The following is an 18,900-nucleotide window of genomic DNA, read 5'->3' as shown; positions in this document are numbered from 1 at the left end:
GCGGCAGGTGAGCGGCGGCGGCCCGCCGCCATGCGGCAGCGCCGGCCCCGGCGGTCGTGTCCCCGGCCATGCTGAAGCACACGGCGCAGGCGCAGGGCCCGCCCACGGCCACCAACACCACCAGCTCGGGCACGCCGGCGTCGCTGCTGCTGGCCGACCTGCCGCGCGCCGTGGGCCCGGCCGCCGGCGCCGCCGTGGCCCCGCAGCAGGCGGCCGCTGCTCTGCGCGCCGCCCACCACCACCACCACCACCAGCACCAGCACCACCACGCGCACCCGGCCGCCAACCTCAGCCTCAACCTGTCGCAGCGCCTCAACCACTCGCACCTCTCCACGCTCAGCACCTCCAAGCACTCCCTCGGCAATGCCAGCAGCGTCAGCCCCGGAGGCGGTCAGTATACCTACACTGTCTCACATCTTCTACTTGTAACCTGCTATTCACTCGGTTCCAACGTTTCTGAAGGACTAGTGGCAGTCAGCGCCTATCCCAATGCCCCCGGCGTAAGCCTCGGCACGCGTTTGCAGAATAAGTCATCGCGGGGAGAGACGGAGAAGCGAGGTAGTTTCGCTCTGCCACTCAATTCCCCAGGTTGCATATTACCTGAGACTCTCCATGAACCGAGCGAGGTGGCGCAGTGGATAGCACACTGGACTCGCATACGGGAGGACGACGGTTCAATCCCGCGTCCGGCCATCCTGATTTAGGTTTTCCGTGATTTCCCTAAATTGCTCCAGGCAAATGCCAGGATGGTTCCCTTGAAAGGGCACAGCCTACTTCCTTCCCCGTCCTTCCCTAATCCGATGAGACCGATGACCTCGCTGTTTGTTCTCTTCCCCCAAAGAACCCAACCCCCAACTCTCCATGAAGTGACAGTAAGGACCGGGACACTACTGGTGTTTGACAATAATACCTTGCTCGACGGAACCCATTCTCCGTCCCCCTGCACAGGACGACGTGTGAAAGTTCCCCACCTGTTTTCTGGGTAGAAAGGAAGGCACACAAACCTAAGGTTTCATCAAACCTGAGGTTTCAGATGCTGCTTGGGCCACTTCCTACGTTACACCACAATTACAGTACAGGAAAACAAAGTGATGTCATACAAAGAAACAGATGTCTTAATCACTCCCATCAATGTGAAAATAACATTGTCAACGACTTTACAGTTTTGACAAGTGTGTATGGGAGTTCAGAAGATGATTACATGAAAACTACAAAACGTACAGAATAGTAACACATATTAGTCGACAGAGCACCTCTCCGAATTTACATTCATAAGACTTATATTTGAAGTAGTTGCACTAGTGGGTAGGCATGTCAGAACAGGTAGACAAATTATCCCCTCGATATTGTCACATCGAATTAATTTTCACCTGCAATAGGCAAAACAACAGATCTGAAGGGGGCTATTGTCGTGCCTTCAGGGCTGACGTCTCAGCAAATTCAGTGAATTGCACACACGTGTTGATATTTTCTGCATCACAAATGCTGCCCATACAGAGCACCTGTAATGTGAATTACAAACTTAGTGAGATGCGATATACACTGGTACCTGTCTATTTTCTGCACACTTCATAATTTTCAAGCAGCCATCTTCTGTAAAATTAGATATACTTACGAATAACACTGTACAAGAGGAAGATCGTGTATATAAAAGCTGATTTCAAAATAAATTCTATGTTTTATGACTCAGATGTGATACATCTGTAATAAACAGGCACATTATGAGAAATGGTAAAACAGTATGCTAATACATTGAAACCATTTTAATTTTTTTGTAAACAGAGTCTTTAAAAATTGTTTTGAAATTCTTGTTATTGTGCCACACAATAAATTATTTTCATCAAAAAGTGGATATACTGTAGACACCACACACCTGAAGAAACGTGCTGACTTCCCTTCTCACAACAATGTGACCATTTAGAGGGTAAAGGCAGTGGCAGCATTTGCGCGATATCTACCAGAGGTGACTGATTTTTTGTCCACTTTACTTGGGTCTGGGTGCCAGACATAGAAGCAAAATGACGAATTGCCTGATGTGGCAACAGATTGGTTGTGTTGTATGGTGTGTGTAAGCAGGTGTGGATAATGTTGTGTACCTGTTGTATGCCAGCAGGTGAGAGTAGCTGGGTGTACCAGTAGTGCAAGTGCTTTGCGTGGCTGCAGGTATGAGTAGCCTCGTGTTCTGGTAGTATGGGTGCACAGTGTGCATGCAGGTTCGAGTAGCCTCGTATTCCCTCTGTATGGGTGCAATGAGTGTGCCCACAGGTATGAGTAGCCTGGAGTGTCAGTTGTATGGGTATGTAGTGTACCTACAGGAATGGGTAGCTTGGGGTGCCAGTAGTATGGGTGCGCAATGTGCTGACAGGTACAAGTACACTGGGTTGCTGTGTGCTGGCAGGTTTGAGTAGACTAGGGTGTCAATGATGTGCGTGTTGTGTGCCATCAAGTATGAGTAGCCCGGTGTACCAGTAGTGTGTGTTGCTGTGTGCTACCAGGTATGTGTAGCATTGTGTGCTAGCAGTATGGGTGTGCTTTGTGCCAGCAGATGAGTAGCCTCTGTTGGTGTCTGCTGGCAGGTATGAGTAGACTGGTTTGCCAACAGTATGACTGCAGTGTGTGCCTGCAGGTATGAGTAGCTTGTGGTGCCAGTAGAATGAGTGCACTGTGTGCAGGCAGGTATGAGTGCCTGGGTTGCTGTGCACTGGGAGCTATGAGTAGTTTGGTGTGACAGTAGTATAGGTGCATTGTGTGACTGTGGTATGAGTGACCTGATGTACCAGTAGTGTGCATGCACAGTGTGCCAGCTAGTATCAGTAGGTGTGTCGTATGTTGGCAGGTGGCGGCATCGTGGTGGCCAATGGCGGGCCGGGCAGTACAGCGGCGCTGCCAAAGATGGCAAATGGTGGCCTCCACATCTCACGGTCCTCGGCCCACCACACACAGGGAGCACATACTATCTCGGGCCGGCACCACACCTCCGGACATGCCTCACCCACTGGTACGTACTTCCTGCTACCTCTTGTTCTCTTATGCCCAGATCACACTTGTCCAGCAGTTGTTTATATGGTACCTATCGTGTACATAGCAGCTGTATGGAAAACCATATGGCGGCTTTCACATCTACAGGGTGCTGGCCGGTACCACCTAAATGGCAAGCAGTAGCCATGGAGCTTCTGGGCTCTCTTAATCAGCCTGCCATTAGTGTAAGCACTGGCGTGTTCACAACTTTCAGAAATGACTTAGCACAGCGATCTTTGAGGCTACAATAGCGTGTAAATCATGTCATACATTCAATTATTATTTGATTTTCTTTTTGTTTTAGTAACTTCTCTTTGTACAGCTGCAAATAGCTTGGGAAATAGATGGGTGGTTAATTTCCTTTGCAGAGGACAAAAGAAAATTGAGGAGGTAGCAGCAGCTGTCAGAGGGAGATAGAGGACCAATAATGTCCTCGTGAAGGTGGGCAAAGCATTGTGTGACACCTGGGAAAGTGGTGATGAGGGTGCGTACATGGTGGCAAACACTGGCCTGCTGACAGGCGAGGCAGGTGTGGGCTCAGGTCCTGCAGACCCTATGAATACCTGGGCACAGATACTCCTTTCTCAGCTGGGAGCCCATGTACAATGAAGGTGGAGTCGTAAAGTGGCATCCAGGGCGAGTTCTGGGTGGTGCTAAGCACCTCATAGTTCAGGAATGAAGTGATGGTGCAGGTGCAGCTGGAATAGTCAGCAACAACGTTGTCAATGCTGGCGACGTTACATATGTCAGTAGTACATTCAGACACGAACAACAGTTGCCAAAATTGACATGGGTAGCACTGGTCAGTGTCTTTCGAGTGGGAAAATCTTACAGGCTCATGATTGGTTGAGACTGGTACGTGATGGGCTTCCTGTGATAGCCAAAAGTATTTTATTGCTTCGTAGATGCCAAGGAACACTCTGTCATATGTGCTCCAGCAGCATGAGCGGCGGAGAGTTTTCTGGAGAAGAAAGTGAGTGGCTGCCAGGAGTTGGTGGCGTGCTGCTGCAGGAAAGCACCAATGACTGTCTGGCTGGCATCAACCACGACAGCGAACGGGGCAGTGGGATGGGGTGTTGCAGCATCCATGGCAACGGCTTGTTCCCCTTTATTTTGGCGCTCTGAAGGGCAGCAGTGAGCGACTCCTGCGTAGCAGTGGCATTCCTCAGTTGACGGTGGAAGAAGTTTAGGCATGCTGAGGAATCGGCAGAGATACTTGAATGTGTCGTGGTGTGTAAAATCAGACATTTCTGTGCCATACTGTGTAGGAACAATAGCCAGTGACATGATATAGAGGAGCTCACATAGAGTCTAAACAGCAAGATGATGGTGGTCTTCTGGATGTACTCAGGTGCAACTGGAAACTGGATGAAAGCACTGGTGCAGTCGTTCATGCTGAAGGTTGTAGACTCGGCCAACCTGTTGTTTTAGCTACATAGGAGTGGCACTGGGTAACACTCAGGGATGGTACAGGCATTTAGCTTCCAGTAATCATTGCATGGGCGCCAGGAGCCAAACTTCTTATTAGGAAGGTGAAGGCTCTTCAAATGAAGTAGGATTCCAGTATCGAGCAGCTCGTCAAACTCAGCCTTTGTGATCTTGACTTTGTGCTGTGGTAAGAAATTTGGCCAACAAAAGATTGGTGATCCAGGGCTAGTGTCACTATAGTGCACAGTTGAATGGCAGACATCCAGAAGTTCGCAGGACTGGAGTGAGAGAGCAGAAAATTGCGCCATGAGGTCTGCATATGGGCCAGAATATGCCACCTACTTCACATCAGAGCTAAACAAGTGGTGTACTTTTTTGATTTCCAGGTGTCATTAAGGCGCCAGCCAGCAACATCAGATAGCAGTTGGTAATGTCCGATATGGTCCACCCTGTTGAAGGGGTCAGTGACGCCGACGATGGTGAAGGTCAAGGAGGGTTATGTTGAAGGCTGAGGTCGAGGGCATGATGATGTATGGCAATGGTGTCGATAGTAGAGTTATTAACTGCCTCAGTAGGATGGCAAAGGCGGTGCTAAGGCACTGTATGAGCTGCTATGGAAAGACAGAAAACTCAGAGCTGGTGTCTATCAGGAATGGCATGTCAGAATGAAGGCCACAGATGAATAGGTTGAAATGGCTCTGAGCGCTATGGGACTTAACATTGGAGGTCATCAGTCCCCTAGAACTTAGAACTACTTAAACCTAACTAACCTAAGGACATCACACACATCCGTGCCCAAGGCAGGATTCGAACGTGCGACTGTAGCGGTCACGCGGTTCCAAACTGAAGCGCTTAGAACCGCACGGCCACACCGGCCGGCTGATGAATAGGTGCTGGGAGACCGAGCAACAGGTGTTTGCCCAATCCTGATTGCCTGTGACGTTTGGGTGCCAAGAGCAAGGCTCCCTGCAGTTCACAGTGTCCAGTATTAAAGCACTCGTGGTACCAGCAGAGGCCAGCCATGCCTCAAGAGGTGTTCGCAAGTGGCTGCAGCTACAGCACTTGTGGCTGTCATTGCACTGGCGCCTGGGGCTGCTCAGGCAGCAGTGATGTCATTAGCAGCACATTTACTGGCCAGGGGGAGCTCATAGTGGGGTGATGGCCACCTGACTGCGGTGGACACAGATGAGGTTGGCACACGGTAGTGACAGTTGCAGGCAGTGGGAGGCAAGCCAGCCAGATGCTGTACTGGAAACTGTAGGAGAACACATGTGGCTCCTTCAGGCTTCAGAAGTACTGTTTCAATTGCGACGATAGCCAGTCCCAACACAGCTCGAGGGAAAGGGGGACCTGGATGTGCTGCATTTTGGACAATGTGAGTTACATCATGAGGTGGCACTGGAAGGTCTCATAGCAGTCTGTGGCTGGGAGCGACAATATGCTGTCATGTACCATCGAGATGGCTGATCACAAGAGGGAACTTGGTGGCATCTTGGGTGATGGCACAACTGATGAAGTTGGTGTCTGCTGAGGAAAACGATGGGTGGGGGTCCCGCAGGTTGAAGGGTGGCAGGTGAGCCACAACAAGGCCAGATGGAGTGGTGGCAGGATGTAGGGGATCAGGTGTTGAGAATGGGAGAAATGGCGGTATTGGGGGGTGGCAAATGCAGCACTGGTGCAGATGTCGGCGTGGAGTCTGGTACCAGAGATTGGGCAGCGTCACCACAAGTTGTGCACGCAGGTCAGCATTGCAGCATTCCAGTTCTAGGAGCCTTGTGGTCAGCTCGGTGTTGATGTTGTGTGGAACTGGAGTGGCAGCCACATTTGGCAAAGTGTTGGTTGGGCTGATGGTAGAAACCGTGGTCGCTGGTGGGGTGGGGTAACACACACAAGAGAAAAAGCTCATGATGTGAACTAGTGTCAGTAGCACAAAAATGGCAGTTACTGGTGGGGTGTGTAAGTGCACGGGAGTCAAAACGTGCACAAATAGGATGAGGCAGCCACAAACATGCCGAAAAAGAAAATTAAGTTGACTGAGTTATGATCGGGGTCACTGTTGTAGGAAGGTTTCCCTACCTAACTTGCTAAATTGATAACGAAATCAAGAACAAAGGCATGATGGTACTGCAAAAAATTCAATGTCCACACATAATTAAGAATCAAAACATTTATAAAATGAGTAAACTACTACAAAAAACACATGAAATGTTCTCAAAATTAGCAGTCAGAGAATGTCACTTGTAGATGTGATTCACTAGATAAAATCACGGCACGAGTGAGAATAGCGGACACCAAACAAAGTCACTTCTTCGTCCCAGAGGTTCCACCGTCACCTCACCGAATTTTACTGACACAAGACGTGGAGTTAATTGTCTCTCACATCCCTGGGCAAGATAAGAATGGAAGGCACACGGTTAACACTCAAGCAAGACTGCAGTGAGACTTTTGAAAGAATTGTTAAAGGAGTTTTTGGAATTTTGCAGTGAGTTTGATTTCACCTTGAAGTAAATGTACACGATATCTTAAGATGCATAGCATCCAACAGATAGGTTACTGATTGTTGATATTATAGAAAGGTTGCATGACAGTGTGAATGTATTGGTGCGAAATTCAAAAGTCAAATGGACAAATGAGTTTTAACAGTTACGAAAGTATTTTTATAAAAAATATATTATTTGGTTGTGGTAAGTAACTAATACCAACTGAAAACAACCCTAAAAATTAGTTCACATTGCCCTTACAACATTATTTTTAAAATTGGAAATCTTATAAATATAAACCTCAATTGTATGCCTTTTTTTTAAAAAAATGTTGTTGTTCATACTGGTGTTAATAAATGTTGCTGAGCACAGGTTTATTCACAGTTACCTCTGGGGTTTCACAAGACTGCGTGAAAGCTACAAGACATACGAAAAACTGACACACATCAGTGGGCAGAGTGTTTATCCAAGTTTTGATTTGTAATGTCTGTAGTGCTGCAGTTGCACCAGTGGCAGGCATTTCAGAATCATCCCCTCCGTATTGCCGCATCGAATTAGTTCGTGCCTGCAGTTAGACAATCCAATGAGCAATCTCCAAAGTGTGCTGCTGTCGCGCCTTCCCAGGCAATTCGGTCAGTGACCTGTGGCTGTGCCGTGTCACATGTTGTGCCATATTGTGCACCTGTAATGTCAGCTAAAGGAGTGCTGCTCTATTCATTCCTTATGTCCTGTAGCTGTCATGCAGTTATGTTCCAAAATCCCTTATGTACCTACGAAAAACCATGTACTTCAGTGATTTCATTTGTTATCTCTTTTTAATTGCAGTAGTTCATTTAATCATAAATGTTATAGGAAAATTCTATACAATTAAATTATAAGCTGTCTATGTTGCATTGTAGCTCAGTGGTAAAGGGGCAGGCTACAGATGCAAACGTCTTGCTTTCGATTCCTTCTCTGTTTTCGGATTTTTATCTGACATTTATCAATTCTTTAGCCTCTGGAAATTTTTGCTGAAAAATGTTGAGCTGCACCATGTTTGGAGACCATGTTAAACTGTAGTTAATCCTATAACTGGCTGGGTGAGTCAGTTCAAAGATTGGAAGAAGGCAACAGCACTCCACCTTCAACAGAATCACACATGGTAAAGGGCTATAGTGTCGAAACCAACCGAAGATTAAATGACAACTGTAAAATTTCTCATGGTAGCGACTGAATTGCAGCTTCAGCCTAGGAATCTATATCTATAGAGCCTAAATATGGCACTGTACTTATGGATTAGCTTCAGAGTTCGAGTCCTGGTCCAACATTCAGTTTCAATGTCAGCAAGCGTCAAAATAGAGTGCCCACCACTACAAAGTGAAAAACTCATTCTGGGAGATTTACCCGTATTTCTAAAAACATGTTAGTTTTGCATCTGCTATGACAAAACATGAAACCTTGAAAAAGACAGCAGCGTCTCATTAAGAAAAGCAGCAATATGTTTAGTTTGTTGTAGAGCATAATGGTATTCCATATGGTCAGTCATTATTTCTTCCAGGACTCCACAGTATTTTAGATTGTTTAATTATATCATCGAGTTTAGGATGATTATAGAGGTGAGACTGTTCAAAGTCCAACCACTATGGTCTCATTCAGTGCAAATGCAATGGGTGACTCAGAGCACATGCTGTAAACCGACGCACCCTCTGTTGCCCCCGCCACATGATACAGAAGCACTTTACTGTGAGAGAATTCTAGCAGCAGGTTATCAGTTCCAGTTTGGGCCAAGATTCCAGGAACTAATAAAGAAGACAGGGGTATCAGATGGCACACCCAGTGGGCGACTTAAAATCGAGGACAAGCTCCCACTCTCAACACCCCTCCCCCCCCCCCCAGGGAACCATTGGGAACTGATCAATATCACCGAGAGGGATCTCAATCCCCTCCCCATCCCCTTTCATCTCGCTGGTCCATTAAGACTGAAGCACCTTGCTCCACCTTCGTCTTGTAGCCTGGGAACACAGAGTGGGTGGTATTCACTATGGAGCTGGCTACATTACTCTATTTTATGATTCTGATGCTTCCACCTGAAGATATTATCTTGTGAGCGTGTGGGTGCTATTCTGTCATTCTGCGCAACGGATTAATCTGAGATGTACCTTTTACCCCGTGGCTCCTGCAAGATGCAATTTCCACCCCCACACTACTACAGAAGTCAGACAGACGCTCCTAACGTTCTAAAGAGAAATGCTTGAAAAACTTTCAGCAATAAATATCTTCTGGAGTCGTCCGCTGTAAGGAAATGACACAAAAATTCACAAAATTTCTTATGTAATTAGTGGGATACTTGGGTACTGGAGTAGTGCTAGTTAGTGTAAGAAAAACATGAAACTAACGAAAATTATTATTTATTTTGCAAAGATTCTGAGAAATCACAATGGCACTTTTAGTTATGAACTGAACAAGTTATTTCCAGGTTCTTTTCAGAATGTGAAGTTACCTCTTAAGGATAGGATTCGCTAATGAAATTTCTATACAAAGTTTAAGATTGTTATTGACTTGGCAGAATGGCTGAGAGCTGCGCCTACTCAACTTGAATAATTATCCATTAGAATGTTGCTAGGTACGGTCGAGGCTGTCGCGTGTGAAATGCAGTGAAGTGTACTGTTGTGGAGGAAATATGGGGCTCATAATAGCTGTAGCACACAATACCGTAAGCTGCGATGACTGCTGTCTGCGCCGCTCGCTGCCGACAAATAAGATAACTCTCGTTCTGTCTGGATTGACCTTCGCCAATCAAACTCTCCCTACGCCTTGATGAAGTCAAGGACTCCTATTTGCCCCTAGTCTAACTATTGGCGTGGTACACTGGTCAGATAAGCAGTCCACCGCGATGTCACTCAAAAATTCGCTCAGAGGCGTTTAACTATAACTCTGTCCATTCACACCACACAATATGTGTGGCAGTGAACACAGTATACAACGCTTAATCACAAGGAGTCAATATAGAGTCGCACTCAGATTCGCTCTCGTCAGACGTGCTCTCCCAGTGAAGTACTGAGGAGAGACTTGTTCCTCGCTCTTTGAGTACACGTACGAGCGCACATGCTATCGTTACGTGTTGGTTCAAATGGCTGAGCACTATGGGACTTACCATCTGTGGTCATCAGTCCCCTAGAACTTAGAACTACTTAAACCTAACTAACCTAAGGACATCACACACATCCATGCCCGAGGCAGGATTCGAACCTGCGACCGTAGCAGTCGCGCTCGTTATGTGTTCTCGCTCAAAGAGCGACAACAGAACGGCCCCTCTCCACGCCAGACATGAAGGGGTATATCTTTCGGTCTCTTCCATTACTCCTTCAGCTCAAGGCGTCAGGAATATCGTCTGCCAATCAGCATTGCTCGTCTAAAATGGGAGAATGATGTTTCGTTCAAGGCGACCAATCCGGAAATCTGTAGCATTGGCGTTTGGCGTTTGCTGTCTGCCTGTGAAAATCTCTGAAACTGCGTGCTATGTTTGTAAAGAATGTGTAGGCAGGGCGCCCCCACACAATGTAGCTGAATTTGCTTTTAAGCCGAACACGGGGTCGTTCTCCCTTTCACTCGGGCAAACGCTGTCTGCTCTATGGGCGGTCGCCGGCGAACGTAGATAGGTTGACTCGTCCTCTGAAGGGACCGACCTCCTGGCGTGTGGGTTGCCTCTCCCGAACTAAAAGCTTTTGTGACCGTCGTCATGTCTCGAATGTGTGTGTGTACGCCAGCCTCGAGTATTTCAATCTCGGTGTGCACTTGCGATTTACTTGTTATTTGCATGTCGTTTACATGAATTCATACAACATTGACTCTATCTTATCGAGTTTGGGTTCGAATGAAGTGTTTTGATGTGCGGAATATGACTGTGAGGGCAGAATATGTAAGCAATGAAGGTCAGGAGACCACGACGTCTTACAATGTGTATAAGAAATAGGATAGCACTACAAAATCTGTCCCTATAGGAGAGCTGACCAGTATCTGCAATCATCCCAGTGAAAAGTATGTTGTGTGCTGAGTAGCCCACCTCTCTAAAGATTATGTTTGGAAAATAGTTATGAACACTGCTCCAACCCACCAGTTACCAAGAAATTTCCATGATGCATGTGTAATCGTCTCCGGCCTGGTGGCTGGCACAAAAGGCACTGTGGCGGAATCAGTCATACAGGGAGGGGACATCTCGCCACAGCAGATGCCTAAATGTTCAACAGTGGAAATCTGTGGACAACATTGCGGATAACCGTTGTTGACAAGTTAAGCGCCAAGCACTCTCTTCCGTCCCTTCCCCTTTCTCTCTGAAGCAATAAGAAACAATCTCCCCCTCCTCCACAGCCATCATGCTTTTAAAACTGGCACTTACGCGTGGACGACCCCATTTTCAGACAGACTGCAATCCCAGGTGGAATGAAGACATGTAATTATAATTATATCTAAAAAAATAAACTGTATGGTATTAGTAGTATATACAATATTACTCGTTTATTAACTACAGGAAAATCGGAGTATGCCCATCACTATTAACGTAATTTCGACTGATCCATACAATTTCAAAGACAGATGCCAGATAGCTAGCACACTGCACAAAAACGAGAATACTACTAAAACTTAATATGTGCATTAATACTGAGTGACAACGCTCGCGCGCACGCACACACACATACACACACACACACACACACACACACACATATATATATATATATATATATATATATATATATATATATATATATATATATTTCCTTTACTGCTTGCCCAATATACAGATTGAATAGCATCGGGGAGAGGCTACAACCCTGTCTCACACCCTTCCCAACCACTGCTTCCCTTTCATGTCCCTCGACTCTTATAACTGCCATCTGGTTTCTGTACAAATTGTAAATAGCCTTTCGCTCCCTGTATTTTACCCCTGCCACTGGTTTCTGTACAAAATGTAAATAGCCTTTCGCGAGCGAAAGGCTATTTACAATTTGTACAGAAACCAGATGGCAGTTATAAGAGTCGAGGGACATGAAAGGGAAGCAGTGGTTGGGAAGGGTGTGAGACAGGGTTGTAGCCTCTCCCCGATGCTATTCAATCTGTATATTGGGCAAGCAGTAAAGGAAACGAAAGAAAAGTTCGGAGTAGGAATTAAAATCCATGGAGAAGAAATAAAAACCTTGAGGTTCGCCGATGACGTAATTCTGTCAGAGACAGCAAAGGACTTGGAAGAGCAGTTGAACGGAATGGACAGTGTCTTGAAAGGACGGTGTAAGATGAACATCAACAAAAGCAAAACGAGGATAATGGAAGTGATGCTGAGGGAATCAGATTACGAAATGAGACACAGTAGTAAAGGAGTTTTACTATTTGGGGAGCAAAATAAACTGATGATGGTCGAAGTAGAGAGGATATAAAATGTAGATTGGCAATGGCAAGGAAAGCGTTTCTGAAGAAGAGAAATTTGTTAACATCGAGTATTGGTTTAAGTGTCAGGAAGTCGTTTCTTAAGGTATTTATATGGAGTGTAGCCATGTATGGAAGTGAAACATGGACGATAAATAGTTCAGACAAGAAGAGAATAGAAGATTTCGAAATGTGGTGCTACAGAAGAATGCTGAAGATTAGGTGGGTAGGTCATATAACTAATGAGGAGGTACTGAATAGAATTGGGGAGAAGAGGAGTTTGTGGCACAACTTGACTAGAAGAAGGGATCGGTTGGTAGGACATGTTCTGAGGCAGCAAGGGATCACCAATTAAGTACTGGAGGGCAGCGTGGAGGGTAAAAATCGTAGAGGGAGACCAAGAGATTAATACACTAAGCAGATTCAGAATGCTGTAGGCCGCAGTAGGTACTGGGAGATGAAGAGGCTTGCACAGGATAGAGTAGCATAGAGAGCTGCATGAAACCAGTCTCAGGACTGAAGACCACAACAACAACATATATTAGTGCAAAGCCAAGGCTTACTACTAATCTCTAATCTGCCACAACACAGTATATGTACAAATAAACCCTGCAATATTATTAGTTCGTGACGATTCTATAAGACTCGTAAATGTAATCCTGCAAGAAAATTAACTATGGACGAGATGCATCAGGACTCCCAGGCAGAAGCAAAAGACATGTAACTCTCGCAATATAAGTGTGCGACGTAGCTATAAGACTCGTAAATCGATACAGAAATAATCAGAAGTACTGTGAGTAATATCCACAGAGCAGCAAAAATAAACTACTTCCACAAACACAGTCATAGACTCACAGAGGTCACAATGCCACTCTCGCTATACGATAAAATACAACCATAGAGAGAGAGAACTGCAGAGTTCGTGCACCACCTGATAATAAGTCGACTCTCCAAAGATGAACAATTAACCTACCACCAACAATATTCAAATTGTGAACAACATACACAGAATTACTGTTGGAAAAAAATGGCAAATACCTGGTAACAGCAGAATCACTGTCATTTTTTCTCGATTCCTGCAGATGCCTCCACTGCTGCAAGCCTCCAGGTAGCTCGGAGATGTCGCCACAACAGAACTCTCCACGTAAATGAAACGCCTAGTCCCAGAGAAGAATCACCGCTGCCTCAACATGCGAATACTGGCTGATGTTAACTGATGGATAACGAACGTCCTGCGTGTCAGAGAACCGCTGCACTGTGTGTCCATCTAGTTCTTGGTCCAGAATTCCTTTCCCCCCACCCACAATCCCCGCCTTCAGAACAGAAATGCTGTTCTGCGACCAGCAATGAAACATATCTGAGGAGAGCCCACGCATTCTGGCACGTCGTGCGCGCTTTGGGGCCTCTGTAGGGGACAGTTCGCTGATATGTTGCAGTCTAATGTCTTAATGATAGTTCGAAAGGATTCTTACATGCAATGAGTGTTTGTGCACTGCTTTATTTTCGGCTGTTTTAAGTGTCGTGAGCTTGTTTGCAGAGCGTTATACATGCATTATTTTTTGACAGTTTTGGTGTATTGAACGTGTCTGTGTATCAGTGTACTGTATTATTCTGTGAACACATCTGTTGGCTGTGCTATGCATTGTTTCGACAGTTTGCAGTAAGTGAGTGTGTTGCAGAACCTTTTAAATGCAATATTTTGACAATGTACGAGTTGTTTGAGTGTCTATACATCAGAATTCTGCATTATTTCAGTGCTTTACGAGTAGTTTTCAAGTCTGTAGGCTGTGCAATACGTTATTTCGACAGTTTACAGTTAGTGGAAATGGAAATTTGTGGTAAGGACTATAGTACCAAACTGCTGAGGAAATCGGTGCCTAGGCTTACACACTTAATCTAACTTAAACTAACTTACGCTAAAGGCAATACACGCACCCATGTCTGAGGGAGGACTCGAACCTCTGGCGGGGGGAGCCATGTGAACCATCCGTGAAGGACGCCTTAGACTGTACGGCTACCCCACGCAGCTTTACAGTTAGTGAGTGTGTTTTTAGAGAGCATTTTACGTGCATTATTGTGACAATTTACAAGTTGTTTGCGTGTGTGTGCATCAGTGCACTGCATTATTTTGGTAATTTACGAGCAGTTTGCAAGTCTGTAGGCTATTTATTGTGATCCCAAGCAAGTCAGGGCGAGAGTTTTGTATCAGTGTAACCAATAAATAGACTACGTGAAATCCATCCCTAAATAAATTGTTCTAGTTTCCCACTGGAAATAAATAATGTACACTCCTTCCTCTCTCCAGCAGCTGGACACAGACTGATTTATTTTCCCCATTTTTTTCCCAGACCGTTATCTTGGATTAGATGATGGGAGGGACGAGAGTGACCTGTGGTGGGAGTACTGTGTACTAGGTAATTTGGACTCCGGACCTCATGGTGAACACACTGGTTGAAGCTACTGCCTATGATGACTCAAATTGCTTAAATAAACAATGTATGCAGAATAAAGACTTATGTCCATCCTATTCAGCAGCCCAACACAGAGTCCTTTTTCCGCCAATTCGAGGGAAGAGGTGTTGGTTGGATGACTTAGGTTATTGGAGGTACCCCAAGTGACCTATTTTCCCGCCAAAATTTTCCCACTATTTTCTTAGGTTAGTGGAGGTAGCTCGAGTGACCTATTTTCCCGCTAAAATTTGAACTTCCCACCATGGTGTCATTGTGACATTGCCGTATCTATCGCCGCCCTCTGGGATCCACCATCTTGAACAAATTTGATTACAATGCACTGTGGAGTGGTGCTGTCTTTGCCCTACTACTCAGATCCCCCTACTGGCAACCGACAAATGCGCCCCTGTGTCAGACAATATCGTGCAATTCCTTTCCTACTATTCCTCTGACTGTGCAGTCCACTTATGCATACAATTCTATAGCACCTAGTCTTATTGGGAATGTCCATAGGTTGGCCTCAGGTTCCCTTTGGCGTTTAAGGTCTGTGGTTCTGCTGGTCCCCTGCCTCTGAAATGTGTCAAGCGCCATATGCTCAGCCTCTCATAATATCACCTCATTCACCATAGCACTGTATCCCAACCAGTACATACGCCCATCGATCTTCCTCACTCTGTCTGCAAATTCTTCCATCGAATCTGCGTGCTTCTTCGTTACCGTACCCAACTGTTCGCTAAAGTGTCTGGCAATATTCTGCTATGACGGGACTAAACCATTCATAAATTCCTTCAAACTTTCTGGGTCTCTTGAGAGAGTCCATATACCCCGCCAAGATTTTTACTTCTCCTGTTAATCTCAACTCGAAAGTTCCTTCCATCTCTGCCAAGGTTTTATGATCTTCCACAAATGCTTGCACATTTTCAGTTGACTTCCCAGAGAAAGGTGCAGCTGAACTTGTTGTTAACAAATCTCTACCTCACTGTGGTGTCTGTGACTCCACTAGATCATGTAATTCTGTATTGCCTGTCGTCAACTGTGCTAGCTTTTCCATTAACGTACTCTGTTCAGTTCTGACACACCTTGCGTCCTCTGGCTTTTCCAGAAGCCTTGTCCTTTCCGAAACTCATTTTGAAACATGCAATACCTCATCCAGATTAAAGACAAAAGTTTATGTAGCAAAATCAGATACTATGCATTTTGATGACAAATGTATGAAAACAAAGAGCTGGCAACACTGCCACATCGCACAGAGCATCTGAATGTACAGAGGTACGGGTGTCACACTACAGCAGCGGACCAGTTGTCGCAGCTCACTGTGTAGACTGCTGGGACATGAAACCCCTATTCTGCAAGGAGCTGTGGTTCGATCCTCGCCAGGTTCCTTTTTTATTTTTTAAACGTCCGTACTCATTACTCAGTTAGTTGCATGTTCCATACATAATTTGAACGATTCTTTTATCGAAATGATGTGGGACAAGTCAGTTTACAGAATGTGTAGACATGATTAGTGTGGGCATTAATGAAAACATTACCATTTTATACCTACTGATGCAACTACACTTAAAATCTATATTTTTTATAATGGCAACCAGTTTTAACTAGAAATTCGTCAGTGGAATAGAAGTAGTTGTCAAGGAGAAATAATTTTGAATTAGATTTAAATCTTTCTTCGCTACCTGTCAGACATTTTATGTTATTCGGCAAACGATCAAAAATTTTTGTCGAACTGCCTATTTGCTCCTGTCTCTGGTTCTTCGGCCGACGTTCATCTGATGATTTTACTGACGTTTCGCCAGCTCGAGTGGTTGGCATTGAGACGAACGTCGGCCGAAGAACCCGAGACAGAAGCAAATAGGCAGTTTGTCAACAAGTGGCCACGAAAGCCTTAACAGTTTTGTAAAGATTTTTGTGGCTGCATATTGAACTCCTCTTCTGAGACACTGACAGCTTCAACAATGGATCATAAAGATCATTTTTCCTCTAGTGTTGTAGGTGTTTATATCAAAGTACTGAAATGGAGATGGATTATTTATGACGAAGTTCATTAGCGAAAATATGTTTTGTAGCGGCGCCGTTAAAATGACTAATTAATTGAAGCGGTACCTACATGACGTCTGCGGTTGAACACAACATATTACTCTTACTGCTCGCTTTTGTGCAATCAGTACCTTCTAAGTCATGAGTTTCCCCAGAACATTATTGCATACGAGATTACGATGTGGAAATATGCAAAATATATCGGGAGGCTGATACGTTTGTTCACAATATTAGCAATTGTACGAAAAGCAACAATAGCTGAACTTAATTGTTTGAGAAGCTCAGTAATACGCTTCTTCCTGTTCAACTTTTCATCAATGTGTGCACCCAAAAGTTTGGAGCATTCTACCCTACTCACTGACTCCTGCTCATATAAGCAGAGCATGATTTTGTCACACGTCAGTACTCTTATCATACGACAGTGGCATTCCCGATGGAGTTCACCAACCATGAACACATCGATATGCTTTTGGTGCTGGCTACAACCAATAACCAAGCTGCTGCTGCAGCACATACATATGCTGCACAGCACCCTAATAGCCGCCAACCCGATAAGAATGCTTTCCGTCACTTGAAGCAATGCCTTCGCGAAACCGGTATTACTCGTCCACAAGTAACTGACAGGGGTCGTCCAAAGGCTAGATGAACTCGACAAACCGATCATCAGTCACCTCGGTGAAGTACGCACGGCACTGCAAGGCAGTTCCAGACGTCTCAAAGACTAGCTGTTGAAGCGTTGCACGATGAAGAACTGTATCAATATCATTACACGTTAAGTCAACGCGTACAGTTTCACATCAAGTGGAAAATAACGAACATTTTATGAATAATGTGATACGGATTGACGAATCTACCTTCACTCGTGAAGGTATTTTCAACCTCCACGAGAGCCATTATTGGTTGGAACACAACGCACGTCACCCGTGAAAGCGACTTTCAGGCACACTTTGGTAGAAAACTACGGGCTGGAATCGTAGGAGGAGAGCTTTTGGGCCCTTACCTATTGGCGGACAAGGTGAATGTGCGACTGTATCATACATTTCTTTCAATACTTTGCCTGACGCATTAGACACCGTTTCACTTGGTGTTCGGTGCCAGCTGTGGTTTCAGCATGAATGAATGTGTGTAAGTATTTAAAGTGTTTCCAGAGAAATGGATTTGTCATGGTGGTCAAATATTGTGGTCTCCACGTTCCTGGGCCTTAATTCACTAGATTTTTAATTGTGGAATCACTCCAAGGAGCAAGTTTATAGTAGATACTCCACCAACGGATGTACACGATCTAATAGCTAGCATGCATGCGACTTCGGCAATCGATGACGCAAGTATACTGTGTAGGATCCAGCAGAGTATGGTCCAACGAGAGGCGAAGTGTTTGCAAAGGCGAGGTGGACACTTTCAACTTCTACCCTAAGCTGCATGTTACTCATATATGTACGAACTGGCTCTGTGAGGATAAGGCTGAAAGTCAAATATACAGAATTGAATTATTGTGCGTGGCATAATGTGAAAGCTAGTGCAGTCTGCCTTTGGTGTTTTTTGGGCCCAAGCGGATATAGATGATCTTGTATCCACCATTATTTTCAGTTATCTTTATTTATGTTGTGGGTGAAATAAAGTGGTTGTTTACATCTGTAAGAAGTTCATGTTATCCAGATTGAGATTTTCACTCTACAGCGGAGTGTGCGCTGATACGAAACTTCCTGGCAGATTAAAACTGTGTGCCGGACCGAGACTCGAACTCGGGACCTTTGCCTTTCGCGGGCAAGTGCTCTACCATCTGAGCTACCCAAGCACGACTCACGCCCCGTCCTCACAGCTTTACTTCTGCCAGTACCTCGTCTCCTACCTTCCAAGCCTCACAAAAGATCCTCTGCGAACCTTGCAGAACTAGCACTCCTCATTCTGGAAAGATCCCCTAGGCTGTGGCTAAGCCATGTGTCCGCAATATCCTTTCTTTCAGGAGTGCTAGTAGTGCAAGGTTCGCAGGAGAGCTTCTGTAAAGGTTGGAAGGTAGGAGATGAGGTACTGGCAGAAGTAAAGCTGTGAGGACGGGGCGTGAGTCGTGCTTGGGTAGCTCAATTGGG

The 18,900-nt window shown here is 45.4% G+C and overlaps 1 protein-coding gene across 1 annotated transcript in view; it reads left to right on the top strand.

Moving 5' to 3' along the window:
- The first annotated feature begins 274 nt into the window (after positions 1-274).
- LOC126199137 (uncharacterized) overlaps positions 275-18,900 on the top strand; it is a 180,907-nt gene continuing 162,281 nt past the window's right edge. The window contains exons 1-2 of the mRNA XM_049935893.1: positions 275-390; positions 2,837-2,998. Coding sequence (XP_049791850.1) covers positions 2,893-2,998 — 106 coding nt within the window. The 5' untranslated portion in view covers positions 275-390; positions 2,837-2,892. The remainder of the gene's footprint in view (positions 391-2,836; positions 2,999-18,900) is intronic.

Source organism: Schistocerca nitens, chromosome 8 (genome assembly GCF_023898315.1).
Source record: "Schistocerca nitens isolate TAMUIC-IGC-003100 chromosome 8, iqSchNite1.1, whole genome shotgun sequence".
NCBI classification, from domain to species: Eukaryota; Metazoa; Arthropoda; class Insecta; order Orthoptera; family Acrididae; genus Schistocerca; species Schistocerca nitens.
The sequence above is the reverse complement of the archived record's forward strand: the minus strand, read 5'-3'. Positions and strand labels throughout refer to the sequence as shown.